The 16431-nt window shown below is 52.5% G+C and overlaps 5 protein-coding genes across 5 annotated transcripts; 3 read left to right on the top strand and 2 right to left on the bottom strand.

Annotated features, from left to right (window-relative positions):
• Nucleotides 1-2823: 2823 nt before the first annotated feature.
• VE01_08750 (uncharacterized protein) lies at nt 2824-4155 on the bottom strand (the record flags this gene model as incomplete). The annotated part of the gene is made up of 3 exons (XM_018278169.1): nt 2824-3326; nt 3970-4073; nt 4133-4155. 3 exons carry the CDS (start codon nt 4153-4155, stop codon nt 2824-2826), a joined length of 630 nt encoding a protein of 209 aa, XP_018127104.1.
• Nucleotides 4156-4515: 360 nt separating this feature from the next.
• VE01_08749 (uncharacterized protein) lies at nt 4516-5782 on the top strand. The gene is made up of 3 exons (XM_018278168.2): nt 4516-4684; nt 4752-5473; nt 5534-5782. The coding sequence occupies exons 1-3, from the start codon at nt 4613-4615 to the stop codon at nt 5664-5666; spliced, it is 927 nt and encodes a 308-aa protein (XP_018127087.1). The 5' UTR covers nt 4516-4612; the 3' UTR covers nt 5667-5782.
• Nucleotides 5783-5822: 40 nt separating this feature from the next.
• On the bottom strand, nt 5823-7298 carry RRD2 (Peptidyl-prolyl cis/trans-isomerase). Its single transcript, XM_018278167.2, has one exon. It carries the CDS (start codon nt 7268-7270, stop codon nt 5861-5863), a length of 1410 nt encoding a protein of 469 aa, XP_018127086.2. The 5' UTR covers nt 7271-7298; the 3' UTR covers nt 5823-5860.
• Nucleotides 7299-7335: 37 nt separating this feature from the next.
• Nucleotides 7336-8789, top strand: RRP46 (exosome non-catalytic core subunit rrp46). Its single transcript, XM_018278166.2, has 2 exons — nt 7336-7719; nt 7776-8789. The coding sequence occupies exons 1-2, from the start codon at nt 7372-7374 to the stop codon at nt 8163-8165; spliced, it is 738 nt and encodes a 245-aa protein (XP_018127109.1). The 5' UTR covers nt 7336-7371; the 3' UTR covers nt 8166-8789.
• UTR1 (NAD(+) kinase) lies at nt 8768-13679 on the top strand. The gene is made up of 4 exons (XM_018278165.2): nt 8768-10467; nt 10628-11009; nt 11118-12608; nt 12664-13679. Exons 3-4 carry the CDS (start codon nt 11192-11194, stop codon nt 13134-13136), a joined length of 1890 nt encoding a protein of 629 aa, XP_018127148.1. The 5' UTR covers nt 8768-10467; nt 10628-11009; nt 11118-11191; the 3' UTR covers nt 13137-13679.
• The last annotated feature ends 2752 nt before the right edge of the window (nt 13680-16431 follow it).

The following is a 16431-nucleotide window of genomic DNA, read 5'->3' as shown; positions in this document are numbered from 1 at the left end:
CACAGTATGGATCTCCAAGACTTCGCTCCACCGATTGGCGCCAACAGCGCGAGGGGTGCCATGATCCCCGTCACTATCCACCCAATCAAGCGACATATGGGCCTCCCCAGACCTTAGCCCAGATCGTTGCGGAATGTCGCTGGTTGACCTGAGAGCCAGTGAACCACAAATCGGGCTGGGAGATCTAATATTCAACACAGTTAGTAAACAGAACTTTGACAGTACTGTAGGATCTTCCCGTGCGTAAGACAACCGCCCATCACCCGATATCGTAATCGCGAGCCATCGTCGCTTCCCACGCTTTTCAATGTCTCACCCTGAGGTCGAGAACCAAGACCCAGAAACCATGTGCTGCTAAAAACCGAACCGTGCTTTTTCCAGCCGAGCCGATAGTGAGAACGCACGCCCCCTTGCGTCCTGCTGTGGCTTGGCCCCTATATGCCCGCTACTAATCGCCATCTGCACATCATCGCCTCGTACCCCTTTTTGCCCTCTGGCATCCCCGCAAATGGTAATTGGGTCGGTATTCACACAGCGCGTACCGACATGGACAGTTCACAGCACATGCAAAAAGGGATGCACTGTTGGACAAATCCGGCAGTGTGGCCAGCCTAGACCAGCCCTTGATCCCAGCCCTGGTTATCGGTGGCTTATACGCCACTCAGCTGAGAGGAACTGTACTGTACTGTACAGCACGTTTTCCATAGCTCATACCAGACACAGTGAATGCTGCACTGTCTGTACTGAAGGCTGAGATATTAGATAATTCACTGACGTGTTGCTCGTTAGTGGAGATGACATGGCTGCCACACTTGTCTTGGGCCGCGCTGCGCTGAGCTGAGACTGATGGTAAGTGGGTGCGTGGTTGCGAGCCGCGTTTCTTCAATGCGAGTACGGTACACGCGCAGGCTGCAGGTAGTGCGGTAAGATAAGCAAGCTGCCACTGAAGAGCGGATGATTTCGACGACGGGGGAGGAGGAGGAGGGAGGAGTTTCACGCCTCAGCAAATAGTCAGCCAAAGTCCCAGATACGAAACAATCTGATGATGCGTGATACGGTATCAGATCAAAGACGGCCTCATCTTCCCGGAAGAGCGGTGTGGTTAGTGAAATGAAATGAACGCCCATCCCCCTCGTGGGGAATTCCCATAGCTAATCTCCCATTGACGCTGGCGGATTGACGGGTAAATGAGCACGGTGGTCGTTGAAACAAAGCCCAGTGCTTATTTAGCAATTAACAATTCTCCCATCCCCCATCAACCGCCGTCTCATCGCCTCCTCACACGTCCCATGTCGGAGTTCGACCGAGGTGCATCACTTCACAGCCAGCAAACCATACAGCATCGCCGGCTCACGCACAGTCAGTAGCACAATCCTCACCATTCATCCGAATTCTAGCACCAGCGCCAGCAAGCTCACCCCCCAAGCTCCAGGCCCAGCCTAGACTTGTCCAGGAGTACAAGAAAATAAAAATAACCAAAATTACACGGATAGCCACCGAACCACCAAACTCCCCCAATCCATCACTCCTCGACAAGCCGCCCCCCCTCTCTCCTCTCTCCTCTCCTCTCCAGCCCCAAAACCCGCACAGGGCACTTATGTAAGGCACCGCGCCATCTAACCCGCCCAGCCTGCACCGTGCACGCACCTGTTACATCGCGTCCAGCGGCTACGCACCTGAGCGGGACATGCGGCACGAATGTGACGGGCGGGTCGGAGTCTCATCAAGAGACTCCATCTGGAGAGCACTCCCAGACATCATATCCACGCAGCTAACTTCTCATCGATGGGAGCGGGATTTTTTGGGATTTGCCAGGCATCAAGGGAGGCAGGGCGGCAAGTCAAAACAACTCACAACGGACGGGTCGTTACAGGTATAAACGGCGAGGACTGCTGGCCTCCTTGCGCGGATCCCCCTGCTTCCGTGGGGATGATTTGATGGTATCCCCGTGGAATGGAGATGGTCCGAAACAACCTCATAAATATCACATGACCCCCCCCTTCTTGATGACTTTAGCAGGTAGCGGCTCCTCAAAAATCACAGTATGCGGCCCGTGTTATCCAGCTGGGTCAACTACACACCTCTAGCCCAGGTCCCCTGCCTCTCGTCGTCACCTATCCAAGGACCACAAAGCCACACAATACCATCCAACACCCCACGGCCCACGGCCCACCTGCACAGCACCGCTGCCATCCGCCAGACTGGCACCAAGTAGACCAAACTAGACCAGACCTACATGCAGGCCATCTCCATCCCACCTTCCCATCCCACCCTCCCCCAAAACCACACCCACCGGCTCCCCCCCATCCCGCCTACGTCCGTGCCATGACGCCACTTCTGAAACACACGCACGCATGGTGCGGGGTGGGCGTCTCGCAGACCCGGGGGGTAGAGCATTCCATTCCAGCTTCCAGCGCGTCAGATCAGCGTGGTCTCATACTGGTGCTGTGGATAGGATGGGTCTATTTACGGTGTTGAGACACGTGGGGGGGGGAGTTGGTGAGAAAGTTGGTGGGGGAAGGAGGATCGGAGCACGGAGGTGGGAGGGGCGGGTGGTTGGTAGAATGGGAGTGTGGTTGGTGATGTGATTGATTGATTGTTTCTGTTCTGTTTGTGAGGGGGGTATAATGATATGCCTAATCGTCCTTGGCTCCATCTTTCTCCCAGTTTCCCATCTGTCTTCCAAAGCCGATAGCCTCCATCAATAGAACGGCTATCCTCGCAACTCCATCTTCTTTTCACCTTCCCATCTGCCTTCGAAAGCCGATAGCTAGCTTCCATCTATAAAACGCCCCCCTCGAGATCAAGCACCCCACTCACCCACTACCCCCTCAGCTCACCCAACGCAGCTATATCGGCCAAAACGCGACGGACACTCGTACCCACGACCTCCTTGACCCAGAAATCCACATCGCTGTCCAGGATAGCTGATAAACCAAGCTGCAAGCCGTCCAAAATATCCTGATACGTAACTTCTGCGCTGTCTATAACGGGGAGACCCGAAGGCGGTGGTGGGGCCGGCACAGCGAATAATAGATGGGGCGATGGACTTGCTGCCGATGGATTGGTGCGTCGATGCTTAGGGGTGAGGTCACGTTTGACAGGATCGCCGGTTTTCAGCCCGGAATCAAGAGGCGCTGGGTGTTCGAAGATGTGGGCAGCCGGTAGACCAGCGAGGAGTTTGTTGCTGGCGTTGACACAGATAGACGGCTCTCTCAGCAGCGGAAGCAGGAATGGCACGCCCGCTGGCCCGGGCGATGGCCCTGCCAGAATCTTCTCTTGACTTTGAGTATGCAGAAGTATACTCGGGGAGGCCTGGTCCGCAACTGTCACTTGTGTTGCGGGGCTCTTCGACTCAGATTGTGGATGCTGATATTGAACAGAAGGGCTGTTAATATTGGTAGCTGGCCGCCCACCATGGTCCCCGACTCTTCCACGTGGAACTCGACTTCTTAACAAAGACTTATGTGCTCCGTCCCTGTAGCAAATAGACCCCCAGGGCGTTTAACCGTACGGCCCAACGCGTGGCGAGCTCCGCGGAGTACTGCCAAACCTGGAAACGAGGCGCGGCTTTGACCAATGTATTGCCTGCGACTACTCATTTGCCTTATAGATCTAGTCGGAATCGGTATTTTTGAGTGGAGTGGTGCTTTCTGTGCAATTCCAGGCGGAGACGTGTAGTTGGCTCCATGGCTGTATTTCGATCGAAGGCGGGTGAGGCGGAAACGAAGGAAGCCTTTCAAGTGGGCGTTTGGAGGCAACATCATGTAGCGCTATCAGCGGTATTGATCATATTGCCTTCAGGACTCGATCCCGCTTCGAATAAGAATACATGCCGGCCATCGTGAATCCCGGCTGGCCCGGTCGCTCTTGCCTCCATTATCCCCTTTGCCAACCCAATACGCGTCGAGGTCCTATCTTATCGACGACCCAGAGCATCATCCTCGACTTATCGAATGTCTTTTATACCGGGCGAAGCGTATATCTCCAATTGTCGATTCCCCTTCCTTAGGAGGTATTCGATCGCGCTGAAATCTTTCTTGTTGAGGCCAATGTTCTTCTCGAACTCGTGTCTGCATCGTTCGGTTAGCGCCAATTGGTACTCAAGACACATTGTAAAGCTTTGTCATACCTAGCAAACTTCTGGAAGTGCATCTTTGTCTCCTTGGAACTTCGTCAGCAAACTGAGCTCACACGACCAGACCGAGGTAAACAAACAGCCGGTTTCTTCCTGCTTTCCCTCAGGCATTTTCTATAGAGTGCCAAGGCATCTCTCTGTAACCCTGAGAGCCTCATTTGGGACGTATGTGTTCTCAAGAATATCCGAGATGCGAATTGATTCGACGGATAGAATGTTCTTCCAAACTTTCGGACAGCTGTCGATTCAATGTTAAAGTTTCGGGATATTTCTTCATTCGTGGAAAGCTAGAGGCCGTGTGATTCCGCAGATCCGCAGCCGATGGGGCAGGGGTACCGATTTTGCGGGGATGTACCGTTGGAGATCTGCCGTTGGGGTAAACTGCGGGACCACCGTCGGGGATATATCAAATGGGGGTCGGAAATACTTAAGAGGCTGGCGCCGGTTTGAGTTTACGATGTAGACACAGCAAAGATGCTGGACTTCTCATGGCTTAAACTTCGAAAGCAAGAGAACCGAAAACCGGCGATGTCATCATCCTTTACCGTACGTCAGCAGTCATCTTGGAAGATGCGTTCTCACATTTAACTTCTGGATGCTAACATCTCTTCAGCGCCTCGTCCGATTTCTGGCCACAGATGGCCGGACTTATTATGGAGATGCCATTCTACCTTCGGGCGTGACGGATCTTGCTAAGACCAAGCAAGCCCGAATTATTGAAGGCTCGATCTTTGGGAATTATAAGATAACCAACAAGATTGTCGACATCAAGCGACTCCTGACACCCCTAGCACTCGAGGATGTCCGAACAGTTCGCTGCCTGGGGCTCAACTATGAGAAGCACGCCAGGGAGTCAAACCTGCCACTCCCAGAATATCCCGTCTTATTTTACAAACCAGTAACCTCCCTTACTGGTCCCTTTGACCCAATCCCGGTCCATCCTCAGGCACAAGTGGGAGAAGGCCTAGATTATGAAGGGGAAATGGTCATTGTCATAGGGAAACCTTGCTCCGATGTCTCTGAGGCAGAGGCCTTGGACTACATCCTTGGTTATGCAGTCGGGAACGATGTTTCTCACCGCGATTGGCAGCTCAAATACGGAGGTGGACAATGGGGCATCGGCAAAGGCTTCGATGGATGGGGACCTTTCGGGCCAGGCATTGTGAGCAACAAGGTCATTGGAAATCCTCAATCCCTGCGGATAAGTACGAAGGTGAATGGGAAGACTGTCCAGGATGACAGTACGGACGATATGATTTTTGGAATTGCAAAGTCGATCGCATTCCTGAGCATGGGCACCACTTTACTTCCAGGAGACGTGATTTTCACCGGAACGTGAGTACAGACTTTCCTGCTTGAAGCATTGTATGAATGGCCTTTGCTTACGGTGGATAGGCCTTCCGGTGTTGGAATGGGCATGAGTCCTCAGTGCTGGCTGAAGGATGGTGATGTTGTCGAGGTCTCTCTGGAGAACGTTGGAACTGTCTCAAATACAGTGCGATTCGACAAACCAACAGCGAAGCTCTGATGTGCCTTTGGCTAGCTTGACGTGCATCTCATGGGAGGTTTATGGATAGAAACACGGTATTGGATTATACCCGTACAGTAGAAATATATAGCCACCAGCCTTTGGTTGACTCAATGCATTGCCATTCCAATACTCATTGCATAAAAAGTAGAGTTCATCAATCATTTAGTTTTGGTTTATTCTATCTGTACCAATCAGTCAAAGGGAATCCTTCTCAATCCCTCCCCACCGCCTCTTCTCTTCATCTCCTGCGCCGCAGCCACACTACTCGGCACTTTTATTCCACAGCAATCGCCCCAGCTGTTCATCTGATGCACGTGCTTCATGCCATCAACCATAACTACAACCTCTCCACCCTCGGCATCCGCGCCTTCCTCAGGCAGGCCAAGATCCTCTTCCCGGTTCATCTCCTCCACCGCTGGCACGAGCGATCCAAACATGAAGTGCTGCATCACAGGCAGCTTCTTCAGGACTTCAGCGACAAACATCCGCTTCATCCCATCCAGCACCTTCTCCCACGATTTAGCAGCCGAGATGTCGTCCAGCATCGGCGAGTGCCATCGCAGACCCTCAACATTCTTGACGCTATTGACAAATGCTACTTGGTTGAGGTATAGATAATCTGCGCCATACTCCTCGAGGATAATACTTTGGTGGATGGAAAGTGGGCGGATATAGGGATGGTGGAGCAGCTGACTTGCGCCGAAGAGGAATGGTAGGAATTGGTAATCGTCCAGACCCCAGACTCCATGGGAGCCAGCGGGCTCGAGATAATATGTGGACTGGATATGGCGCATGAGCGTTAGGTATTTAGTGAACACCTTTAGCACCAGGTGTTGGAAGTCGTCGGGTGTGATTATGGATAGCTGGTATAGGCAGAGGAGCCAGACCATGAAGTTCAGCTCGTGGCCTGAACCGTAGTCAATGCGTGTGCGGTTGCCGAACGACTGGAGGAAATATGTCGAGACTTCTGTTATCGCTTTCTCGTCGGAGATGCCCAGCTTCTTGTGCCACGCAGTGTGTTCCTTCGCAGTTAGGTCGATGAAGTCTTGGAAACCCCGGTTACCAAAGCGAGAGTCGCCTTGTTCATCGGCTGGGCTGCGTGCTATCACATCTTCGACATTGTTGAGTATGTCAAGTATGCTCTGGACGATAGGGCTGGGCGTCTTTTTAGAGACGGCGGAGATTGGTGTGTCTACTACGGCCCCCGCAAGGCCGAAGACGAAGGCAACCAGAAGGTCATGGGTAGGCGAGGCTAGGAACAAGTCGTGGTCTTTCTTAGACAATATACGGCGGCTGGGCTTTATGAATTCGAATGCTGAGGTATCGGGAGCTGGAGGGAGCGGTGGCGTTTCTGGGACTGGGAGGGAGTTCGAGGGTGGCGCTTGCCGACGTTTAGACTGTAGCTTTGGGATGCGGTCTCTGAGATTTGGAATACTCGCAGCTTGTGCTTCCTTTGGTGTATCGGTAGTTGCAGGCATCTTGACCAATGTGAAAAGGTTTGTAGTTTGTAGTTGTGTTGACAGCGAGAGCTGTATAACCCTCACACACGATATGTCCTGCAAGGCTGAGGAGCTGGAGCTAAGACGCGGGGTGTCCCGCATTTTAGCGCCACTTTTCCGCAGCCGTATCAAAAAGTCACCAAGACGAAACAATTAACTTCTTCAAGCCCCAGCCTTCTACTACACCTCGCAACATAGACGCCATGTCATCCTCTCAAGAACCCAGCGCAATCTTGTCGCATCTTCATAGCACAGATGGTTCTGCGACATTTTCACAGAACGGGTATACGATCATAGGCGCTGTCAACGGTCCAATCGAAGTTCAACGCCGGGACGAGCTTCCTGAAGAGGCTGCCATCGATGTCATCGTACGGCCAGCGGCGGGGGTAGGAAGCACTCGCGAGCGGCATCTAGAGTCAATCATCGAGCGGACTTTGCGGCAAATCGTATTAATCAGCAATTTTCCTCGGACGCTGATTCAAGTTACTCTCCAAGTAACAAGCACACCCCCAGACGAGACGGCGACTTCCAAATCAATCCAGACTTCTTCGGTATTTCTCTCTCGCCCAACCTCTATGATTACATAGTCTAACATTTCACCCTGCAGACTCTACCTATCTTACCCGCATTGCTCCAAACCGCGATCCTGGCCCTCCTCTCCGCCGCCATCCCACTTTCCACCTCTTTGACAGCAACCTTCCTCGCCATTTCTGAAAAGGGGAAGATTCTTCAAAACCCCAGCCTTCTCGAAACCCAAACCGCCCAGTCTATACACGTATTAGCTTTCACCTCAAATGCCGAACCGCTTGTCATCGAGAGTCAAGGCTCGTTTACGCCAGCTCAGTGGGACGAAGTCTGCATTCAGGCAGAGAAGATTTGCTGTGGCTCGGCAGACCCCGACGCCATGGTTGATGAAGGCGAGGAAGGTGGGATGATGCAATTTGTTCAAACTGTTGTCGAAGGGAAGGTCGACAAAGATATGGCATGGAGGACGTGATGAGGGATCCTGAGAACCTTCGTCTCACATATATAGTTCACGGCGAGAAACCACAAGTACGGCCCTGCTCCAAGTGAAGTAAAGGGCAGGTAACGGAGCCGAAATGTTCTTCAGGTCCAAGAATGGGAAGCTGGAACCTGTTGTGGCTCAAATAGCATTATAGCATTCTCAGCTCGACCCTCGAGTTGTCGCGTTACGGTCGTCAATAAGGATGGTTTAAGACAGAGGTAGCCCGCAGGAAAGGGGCTGACGCGGCAGACAATCAACAGGATACACTTGACATGTGGTCTTCAAAAGGAAGGAGCATTATGCTACGAGGGAATGCCAAGATATAACAAACCTCCCCGAATTGTTTTGCTCCATCAGTGGCACCGTCGCCTCATGCCACTCCCAAACCTCCGCGTTCATGCATTGCTACTACGTTGCTGTGAATCGTACCATTACGTCCCATCCTCAAAAGGTAAAACAATCCTACCGTAAGAGCCTCTTCGCGCTCCCTGCGCTCCCTGCCTCCTGCCCTCATTCGTGGCAAGTAGCTGTCAATTGCAGCGCCCCGCTCCCAAGCTGCGGTGCAGCCGCCACCCTAACTACCGAAACAGAGGAGGCAGCTTGCATATTTCCCACGGACAAGCTGTCAGTTCCCAGTGTGGAGCTCCACCAAACGTGACACTGGTGGGAGTGTTTCAGGGGTTTGTGTCGTTTCAGATCGTCTGCGTTCGGGCGACGCGCTGACAGCCAAGTGAACAAGAACGGACGGCATTATTCCATTATTATCAGGGTATATGGGGTGAATCGGGGAATAACTTTTCCATACAACATATATCACGGTTTATGAAGCTGTAATGGGCTGAGGTGGCTCACCCCCTATGAAGTCGCTACATAGGAATTCCGCCGTGGAGAAGCCGACCCTCCTGGCCCATTGAAGGAGCTCCAACCTGCGGAATCCCAGCGCCTAGAGCCCAGGAGGCTTGTTACAGACAAGTGGAGTCTTGGGACGAGACGAGACAACTTCGGCCTCGGCCTCCAAGCCGCGGAGGAATAGGTCGGGGCGAGGCGTCCCATAGCTACCCCTTGCCGTACGACCTGGCGCGCGGCTTCAGCTGTCAGTGCGTGCAATAATTGCATTGATACGTGTGCGAACTACCGTCTGTGACGAGAGTGAAGCACGTTGGTATCTATCCACGACGCTGTCTGCTCGGCCTCTTTTGGGTTGGCTGTTGGGGTCCAGCTGTGGCGGCCTCTAGTGTTGGATGTTGGGGTCAGTTGTGACAGGTGCTATATTGGACAGCAAATATAGAGCTGGCCGCGGACATATCACAACGACTAAGCTCTGTTCCTTGACCGGCCATTCCTATAGGTGCTGTGGAGTTGCGATGGATTGAGGCGCCGTCGCAGCTGTGGGATCACCTTCAAGGACCCAGGGCTGGGACAAGTTACATCGCGACGAACTGGATCCTCTCGCCAGTACATGTCTTCCTCCGCGCCAAGTTATGTAAAATGAGGGATGGCACGTTCTCCATCTGCCTCTCCCATTCGTAATACTCATCTCCGCTATACACCGTCGTAACGCGCACGTATACTGCAGCGCTCGAAACACTCGCGGCGCATTCGCTCGCCTGTTAAGTCCAGAGCAAGTCCCTCCGTATCCTGAGATGCTAGCCTCGTCTCAAGATCACGGGCCGCCTCCTCGCTCCCGTCGCCGCCTCGCCGGGGGGGACTAACTTTTTATTTTGAAGACGCGAGGCCACGGAGTATAAGAGGTGAAAGGCCTCGCTTTTCGTGTCCTGGTCTCGGTACGTCGCTGTGCTGGCCCCTGCTTCCGTCTTTATTACCTTGGACCATCATCGAGTTGCGCTGGGAGCATCGAACAAACTATACCTTTCACTATATACCTTAATTCGAACTTCTTTGCATATTTTTACTGCCATTACCGCGTCTGCCGCTTTCAATAGTTTTCATTATTCCGTTCTATACCCTATAGAAGTCTCCATTGCGATAGACAAGACCTGAAGGAAGCCTCTTTTTCCAACTTCGAGCCGCCCACATACGCATCATCGAGGACCTGTCGTCTCTAATTCGCCGTCTTCCCACACGACAATCACGCATCTCTACGAAATCGCGCATAAGCGTCAAGCAGGTGCTCTGCACGAACCCCGGCAGCAATCACCTGTGGCTTTTGTTCCTGTCCGGATACAGCCCATATCACTTCCACAACAGTCCGCATCGGTCCTCGTGGTACAGTTACGTGCGATCCTGCAGCATCAAGACACGGCCAGACTATCGATTTGTTAGAAGCGCATCTGTAAGTCATACGATTCGATGCATCTCCAGCGTCATCGAGCAGCCAAGACCATCAACTGTGGTGAACTCTCACCATTGGGTACTCGAGGCTTTAGCAGATGTGACTGGGTGTGATTATGGTCAGTGGGCGCAAGGCTAACGATCGTCTCCTCTCTCCAAAGATTAGATCTAGCAAATCACTATCTCGCCGTTCCCGCCCCGCAATCCCGCTCCGTTGGAACTTATCCCCCGCCATCTCGACTCAATAATCCCGCGAATCTCGGTATACGTACTGCTGCTACTCGTTGCCCCTCAGGGTCCATCCGATCATTGTCTTTTGAAATACGTCCCTTTTATATCGAACTACGGACGCTCCTATTTCTCACATTTGGCTTTTTATATATATTGACATTTATACCCTTCTCGACATACTCTTATTCGCCAATAATTATATACCTTTATTCGACTTTCCCCAACCTCGCCTTTTCGAATCCTCCGACTCCGGACGGACATAGCGCGTTGCCTCCACAATCTCCCCGCCAATCTTGTCATCTGAGTCCGCAGGTGTGTAACCCCCACGCCGTCACCCTCTCAAAGTTTAGAGTTTTCTTGCTCTTCAGGCTCAATCCGTTGTTCCGGGGCCTCGGGATTTTCATATTAACGCCCGAATAGATCCCACGGTTATCAACACCGAGCGCTCCACCCCGAATCTGCCTCCCACTAGCGATACCATCCACACAGTCGCAATGTCCGAGTCAACACTCCTCCCTTCCTCCCTTCATCCAACTCTCACGCAATCGGACAACGTCCCGCCTCACAGTAATGAATATACCCCAGCTGAAAATTTAACCACATCCTTGCCAGGACCCCAAGCGGTGAAGGACTCTGCGCCATTTAGTGATTCCGCCTTCGCTGGTGAATCCGTGTTTCAGGCGCCCTCGAAACCGCTGCTGCCCTTGAACACAACAAATAATCCCCCGCAAAACCACAATGAAGAACTTACGCCTCCTGCAACTGCCTTAGAAGAAAAAGCTCCACCAGTCGAGCCGACTGCCACCGACGGGAATTTGTCACCGTTTCTCCAGCCCCCAAAGTCGTTCAAGAACCACCGCAACTCCGCACTATCTGTGGACTCCATACCCAGACAGACAATCATGAAGGCACTAGCCTCATCTGGTCGAAGCACAAACCCAGATGCCCCGATGGTATCTTCCCTATCGGGCATACTCGCAGCACAGAACGCGGGGGACAGCAGGCCTGGCACATCCTCGTCACAGAAGCTCTCGGCAGCATTATCCGAGCTCGCTTCAAACGCTGCAAAGTCTGGTAGTACACCAGCAACCGCCCGCTTTCCCGCGTTGCAATCACCGTGCTTCTACCACCAGCGCTTCGACGATGCCGTGAACATCGACAGGGTTCTTGAGGAGATCAGCGGTGACGAGTACATGACACACTCGCGCCTGATGCAGACTGCCACGGGCGTGCGGGAGGTCTCAAAACAGCTTCAGCGACGCCCAATCAAGCGTGCTGTCCGCAACGTCATGATTGTGACGAAAGCAAGGGACAACCAGCTCGTCACCCTGACCAGGAACCTGGCCGAGTGGCTCCTCAGCACACCCCGCTATGGATCAGATCTGGGCGTAAACGTGTACGTCGACGCGAAGCTGCGCGACTCTAAGCGCTTCAACGGCGCGGGTCTAATTGCAGGAGAGTCACGTTTCCAGCACATGCTCAAATACTGGTCACCAGATCTCTGCTGGAGCCAACCAGAGAAGTTCGACCTCGTACTCACACTTGGTGGTGATGGTACCGTGCTATTCACCTCATGGCTCTTTCAACGCATCGTTCCCCCTATTTTGTCCTTCAGCCTCGGCAGCCTCGGCTTCCTGACCAACTTCGAGTTCGACCAGTACAAGTCTCACCTCAACAAAGTAATGGGTGACGAGGGTATGCGCGTCAACCTGCGCATGCGCTTCACCTGCACAGTATACCGCGACGGCGCGAACGGACAGGATATGGAGGAGGGCGAGCAGTTCGAGGTCCTCAACGAACTGGTCATCGACCGCGGACCATCGCCATATGTCTCGAACCTCGAGCTGTACGGCGATAACGAGCTCCTCACTGTCGTCCAAGCCGATGGCTGTATCTTCTCCACTCCCACTGGTTAGTCCCTCCGCTGAACCCCCTGCAAAGACCCCCGAAGCTAACCTACATCCAGGCTCAACGGCCTACTCTCTCTCCGCTGGCGGCTCTCTAGTCCACCCCGATATCCCCGCCATCCTCCTCACCCCCATCTGCCCGCACACCCTCTCCTTCCGCCCGATGGTCCTCTCGGACAGTCTCCTCCTCCGTGTCTCCATCCCCAAGAACTCGCGCGCAACAGCCTACTGCTCCTTTGATGGCAAGGGCCGCGTCGAGCTCAAGCAGGGCGACCACGTCACCATCGCTGCCTCGCAGTACCCTTTCCCGACTGTGACGCGCACGGGCGCCGAGTGGTTCGACAGCGTGTCTCGCACGCTGCGGTGGAACACCCGCGGCGCGATGCAGAAGGGGTGGAGCGGCGAGGAGGGGAAGGAGGATGAGGAGGATCAGGGATGGGATATCGATACCGATTCGGGGTTCTATGGAAGCGAGGGGGATAGCAGCACGGCGAGCCCGTTGAGAAGGCAGATGAGTTTGTTGGGAATGTGAGGGGTTTGTCGGCGGTGATGGATGTGGGATTGGATGGGACGATGTTAGAATTCTAGAGAGGTCCTCGGGCACGCTCGTTAGGACATTGTTGGGCGTTTTTGGGGGGGTCTATAGGGACTTTTTACTGTTTATATCGCCGCGAGGACAGAGCTCGCTGGCTAGATGGTTCGATATGAATGTATATGATGGCTAGGACCGGAAACGGCGCCAGCCTGAGCGAGGCTGGAGCGAGCTGGTCTCCACCGTCTGTTTTTCTGATTCACTACTTCTGTTCATGATGATGATCGAGCGTGTTGTGGCTAAGCTCGCTTCAAATTTGAAAAGGGGCAACCACCCCCATCGTCTATATAAGGCTCAGAACTCCACGTCACATCACATACGACCATAGACTCAAGAGAATTGGGCATCCCGTCCGCTCTGCCATACACAAGCTTGTGTATCCTCTGGATAATAGTCTCAATCGTGCCAATAGGCATAGCGTGGAATCGCGACCCCTTGCCGCCTGAAAGGGTGAGGCGAGGGGTGAGCAGGGTGAGCAGGGTGAGTGGGGTGAGTGGGGTGAGTGGGGTGAGGCGAAGTAACATTTTGGTGTCATGTTAGCGCCAATTTCGCGTTTTCGTATTAACACCGTAGTTTAGCACTGAAGTTTAGCCGTCTTAGCTTAACTACCATATTAAAGGCGCCTTTGCTCCTATTTTTGGGATGATTCGCCATTTGTGAACCATGTATCTAAGCCCCCAAGGTGCCACAAAGAAACCACAAGAGGCTTAGTTAATGGAAGAATAGAAAGATTTAGCGACGGAACCAAACCTCTAAAACCAAACGAACGATATTCAAACTTCTCAGTCCTTCCAGCTCCTTGCAACCATTGCAACTTCGGTAACACGATGTTTCTACATTGCCCCATTTATAGTTAATAGTCTGACAAGTCAAGCAACTGAAGAAGATATACTATTGGCCATTATATTCCGCGAAGTAGTGAGCGTTCGTAGTTGCGAAGCTTCAGCGGGCATCCCTAGGATACCGTACTATTCACATAAAACATATCACCCTTAAGACCTCATATTCATCTTAAACCCCCCCCCCCTTCTTTGTCCCCCCTGAGCACATAAACCGCCCTACCCCAACTCTAACGCCACCTTGAACCTTTTTCCCCTTCTCGCCTCGGATCTTGTACTACCCGAGTTCAACCTTTACCTTTCAGTCCTTTCCTCCACTGCCACTCACTCTTCCTTATACCAAACTAATCCACCAATCCACAAAACAAAACAACACAAACAGAGACGAAACTCCACCACCACAATGGCAGATCAACACCAGCAACAACCCTACGGCGCCCCTCAAGCACCTCCTCAGCAGGTATGTGTAGCACGCAGCGTCTTTCCCGCCCTACTAGCTCGCCGCCCTCTCCATTGGCCTCCACCCTGCCACTTGCGTGTGGCAGAAGTAGCAGAAGGGACAGAAGCAAGCAGAACAGGCATAAACAGAAGCAGGCAGTGGCTAATAAGGGTGAATAGATGCAATACCAACAAGCCCCTACCCCCGAGGAGAAGGAGAAGAAGGACTACAGCGGCCAATGCGCATGGTGAGTTTCCTTTCCCTTTCCTTTCCCAGTCCACCGCCCCTCCACGTCCACCTCTAACACCCTACCGTGCCTGGCAAATGAGGAGAGAGATAACTAACTGTGCTGTCCTGTAGTATCGCAAGCATGTGCGTCTGCTGCAATTGCTGTCTTGAGTGCCTGAAATGCTGTTTCTAAACCCAGCCGAGATCCACCTACTACCTAATAAAAACGGATGGAATAAACCGGACGAGAATGGGAGGAGTAATGGGATGGTACATGGGAAGGGATACATGGACGACGGAAAATGGGGGGAGACAAAAGGGAAGGAAGGGGGCGAGAGAGAACTATAACACCCATGGCCATGGTTTTCCTTCATAATTCAATGCGTGGCAAGGAAGTGATGGAACTGCCTCTCGACCCAAGGGGACGATGTGGTGATTACAGAAGAAGTGGTCAAGGCAGCAGAAGGGAATTCCTAGAGCGGCATGAATATGATGGAACTGCTTCTCGACCGCTGAGGAGACGATGTGGTGATTACAGAAGAGGTGGCCAAGGCAGTAGTAGTGATTCTTAGAGCGGCATGAATATAATGAAAGTGCTACCGCATTTCGCCAAATTCCGCAAGGACATCACAACACCCATCTTCAATTCGATATGGGCACGTCTCAAGAGATGGAACTTCATTATAATATTCGCTGGCTTCAAGCGCTAAGTATGGTTGTCAAGGCTAGTTATTCGATTTATATGCATTTGTGGACATTTAATCGAGCTATGGGGACGTTTTTACCTTTGGTAATGCAGGTTGGTATGGACTAGGTCGAGTCTGTACTATTCTACGTACGAAACTACGGGTTCTAGGATGTTAGTGTCTAATTCTGCCTGATTCTTGGCCTCCAAACGATTTTCAAACTTCTTAGTTATTGCAAGTTGTTCAGCTCGTTGCAACCATTGCAACTTCAACAACAAGCAGCTTCGCATTAAATGGCCTCTTTCTGCTGGATTCGTCCAATTCAAGTTAGAAACATCCGACGTAGCTACAAAACTAGAGCGCCGCTGTGTACACCATACCTCTCTACATATCTAAAAACCAGACATCTCCAAAAGCCCTGGCTCTTCTGTCCAACCCACCGCGGTTCAACTTTACAGCTGCCTTCGCCTAGATTTATATCTTCTTCTGCACCCTCCTCCGACACCCTGATTGATATCAACAACGTGCCCAAAACACCCTCTCAGGGCGCCGTCACTTCGAGCTAAACTACATCGACGACGTACCCCACAACATCCTCGCTGACCTCCGTCGTTTAAAACACAATAAATGGGGCTGGGTAATATACCGCTGTACGTACGGCGACGACAAGGCTTGGGCTAAATTTCAGAAAATCTTTAATGACTGATCACGCAAGGAAATGGTAGAGCGTAAGTTCCCGCACGAAGTAGCGAATGGTCTCGAGTGGACCTTTGTCTCAGATCAGAGCTTATTCGACGGCGCGTCGAGGGACCAACTCCGCCAGCACTTCCGCACCTAGGCAACAGAGGTAGAGAAATCCGAGCAGCTGCGTGTTGTGGATGGCAAGGAGTATTATATCGCCTCGCGGTATCAGTACTTTAATCCAGGTTGAAGAGGAAGTGCTACGGGCTACAGTAGATGCAGACCCACATAATGATTTTGACTGTGGTTGGGTTAATTTTGTACGCTGCTGGGACCAGGATTTGGACTCGGATTGGACGGTG

The sequence above is a fragment of the Pseudogymnoascus verrucosus genome (genome assembly GCF_001662655.1).
Source record: "Pseudogymnoascus verrucosus strain UAMH 10579 unplaced genomic scaffold scaffold_49, whole genome shotgun sequence".
NCBI lineage: Eukaryota > Fungi > Ascomycota > Leotiomycetes > Thelebolales > Thelebolaceae > Pseudogymnoascus > Pseudogymnoascus verrucosus.
The sequence above is the reverse complement of the archived record's forward strand: the minus strand, read 5'-3'. Positions and strand labels throughout refer to the sequence as shown.